We start from the raw sequence: 2,139 nt of genomic DNA on the forward strand, positions 1-2,139 counted from the left end.
ATATGAAACAATAAAAAATAGTAATAAAGGTATGAAGGAGTTAAATTGCATAAAATATACAGGAAAAACAGAACTAAACAGAAARCCTACAGAATCAGCATTCCTAAAGGTGACTACCACCATAGTGCCTTTGTAGAGAAAAGGCCTTRTAGACTGGATTAATAGTATTTTCCTGTACTCAAGATCCAACATGTCCCATTAGGTTGCTGTAAAAAATAAATACTTCTTTTTGCAAAACCAAAACTTCTATCTTTTATTTTCAAGGACTGTTTGGGGTCGGGGGGAGTAGCTGGTTGCCTGAAGTCAGTGTCATTCTTTTTAAACCAACTGCATGCACATCTGATAGTCTRGCTGGACTATAACATAATGCTTGAACAGTTTGTCCAAAGAAATGATTTAATCCTACATTACACAATAAATGCTTAAAATGTCACAATGTATCAAAACAAATATTACTTCCAAATACAGTACACAGRACACCTACAAGTTCTTGCAATCACTTGTGAATTGGAGAGTGGTATAAATAGTTTCTGTTGCATCCCAGTTGCATATTCATTGTTAATAATTATACACTGCAAACAAACCCAGTGGATAAAATCCACTAAATGTACAGTATTTGGCACGTTTAGAATGGGCTTTATATTTCATTCAAGTTTTTGGAAGCCAGGAACAATTTGGGAAAATATTAAAATACCTTATTTTTTTTTGTACAGACTTCATGCAGGAATGAGGAGACCCCCTGACAAATAGAAACAGTAACCTTTAAGTGTGAAATTAACACTTTATGCCTCAGAGCTGTGCCAAACATTTAATGTAAATCTGACCTCATTCTGAAGGGGCTCACGTGTGGCTGGTTTATTTAAMAATCTGTTTGGAAAACCTCAGGCATTATTGCAGTCAGTACACGTGTTGATGWGCGTTTTTCATTCAACAGAATCAATAAATATTTTCAAAGTCTGCAAGCAGTGTTCCCGGCTGTTGGCAGAGAACGCCCTTGTTTGTGGGTGAAACTCAAAACCTGGAAAATGCTCAAAATGCAAGCATCATGCAGCCATGACGACATGCATGTTCTCAAATCTTTGTAAACCTTTTTGCCGAACCAGTGGCTGTCCAGTCCACGTCTTCCGAGGTGAATTTTGTAAACGAACTAGGCCTCTGACATACAACAAAACAGCATAAATAATTGTGCGCGACACTTTATACAGCAGCACATCCATTTCCCCCAGAAGTTRCAGGAGGTGATGTCATGGTTTTGGTCCCCACTCTCCTCTGCTCTTGTGCCTGATAGCCTGACCCAAGGTGATGCGTGACACAGRTCCTCTCTGAGAGTCCTTTCATGAGAAGAGAAAGGAGGCTCAGTCGTCTTCCTCCTCCTCGTCTTCTGGGAGCTCTRGGAGGACGCTGTGCTTCAGGCAGGTCTGGAGGTAGTTCGCCACAGTCCGCTGGAAGTGTTGGATGCTGTGGGGGTCTCTGAGGTCGTGGCCCGCGTCCGGGTACAGCTGCAGCGAGTAGTTGGCCTCCGCCTTCACCAGTCGGCTCAGGAGCTCTGCGCTGTGCTGGAAGTGGACCCTGGCTTTGGGTGACAAAACACAACAGACAGAAGAGTTTACACAAAATGATTTCAAACGTTAACTCTAAAATAACAAAAACGCWAAAACGCATACCGTCCGCAGTCCCGTGTACAATGAGGAAGTTCTCATCTTTTAGCTTATTCACTTCTTCAAGGACAGAGGCAGTCTGAAAAAAAAATAGCTTTATAAATCCTTTATTAGCCATAGCTATGCCAGTTTAAACAAATCTGCAACAAAATCCCATYAGAGCTTCAGTTTTAGTTTAATAAGTGTACGACTTATGATAAATTATTTTTGGAGATGTTTGTTCACTTATACTGTATATATGTTCTAGAATAATTTGTCTTTGCTAGGTATTGTCCCAGCATATTTTGGCTGGCCCATTATGACAATTTAACTGGTAACACTTTATAATAGCTACACATTATTTAGCCAAACTAAATTATTAATAAATGGATTGTTAACCTTGAAAACACGATTAATTCAGGATGATTCAAGTGCAAAAACAAGAAATGAAATACAGATTCTTTTTAGGTATAAAGTCCTTTTTTTGTTTACTTTTTTATGG

The 2,139-nt window shown here is 39.2% G+C and overlaps 1 protein-coding gene across 2 annotated transcripts in view; it reads right to left on the minus strand.

Moving 5' to 3' along the window:
• Positions 1-382: 382 nt before the first annotated feature.
• The window catches only part of LOC106522976 (inactive dipeptidyl peptidase 10), a 62,573-nt gene continuing 60,816 nt past the window's right edge, over positions 383-2,139 (minus strand). For both annotated transcript variants that reach the window (XM_014016248.1, XM_014016247.1), the window contains exons 24-25: positions 1,665-1,737; positions 383-1,573 (exon numbers count right to left, since the gene is read on the minus strand). In XM_014016248.1, coding sequence (XP_013871702.1) covers positions 1,356-1,573; positions 1,665-1,737 — 291 coding nt within the window. In that variant the 3' untranslated portion in view covers positions 383-1,355. The remainder of the gene's footprint in view (positions 1,574-1,664; positions 1,738-2,139) is intronic.

The sequence above is a fragment of the Austrofundulus limnaeus genome, unplaced genomic scaffold (assembly GCF_001266775.1).
Source record: "Austrofundulus limnaeus strain Quisiro unplaced genomic scaffold, Austrofundulus_limnaeus-1.0 Scaffold141, whole genome shotgun sequence".
NCBI lineage: Eukaryota > Metazoa > Chordata > Actinopteri > Cyprinodontiformes > Rivulidae > Austrofundulus > Austrofundulus limnaeus.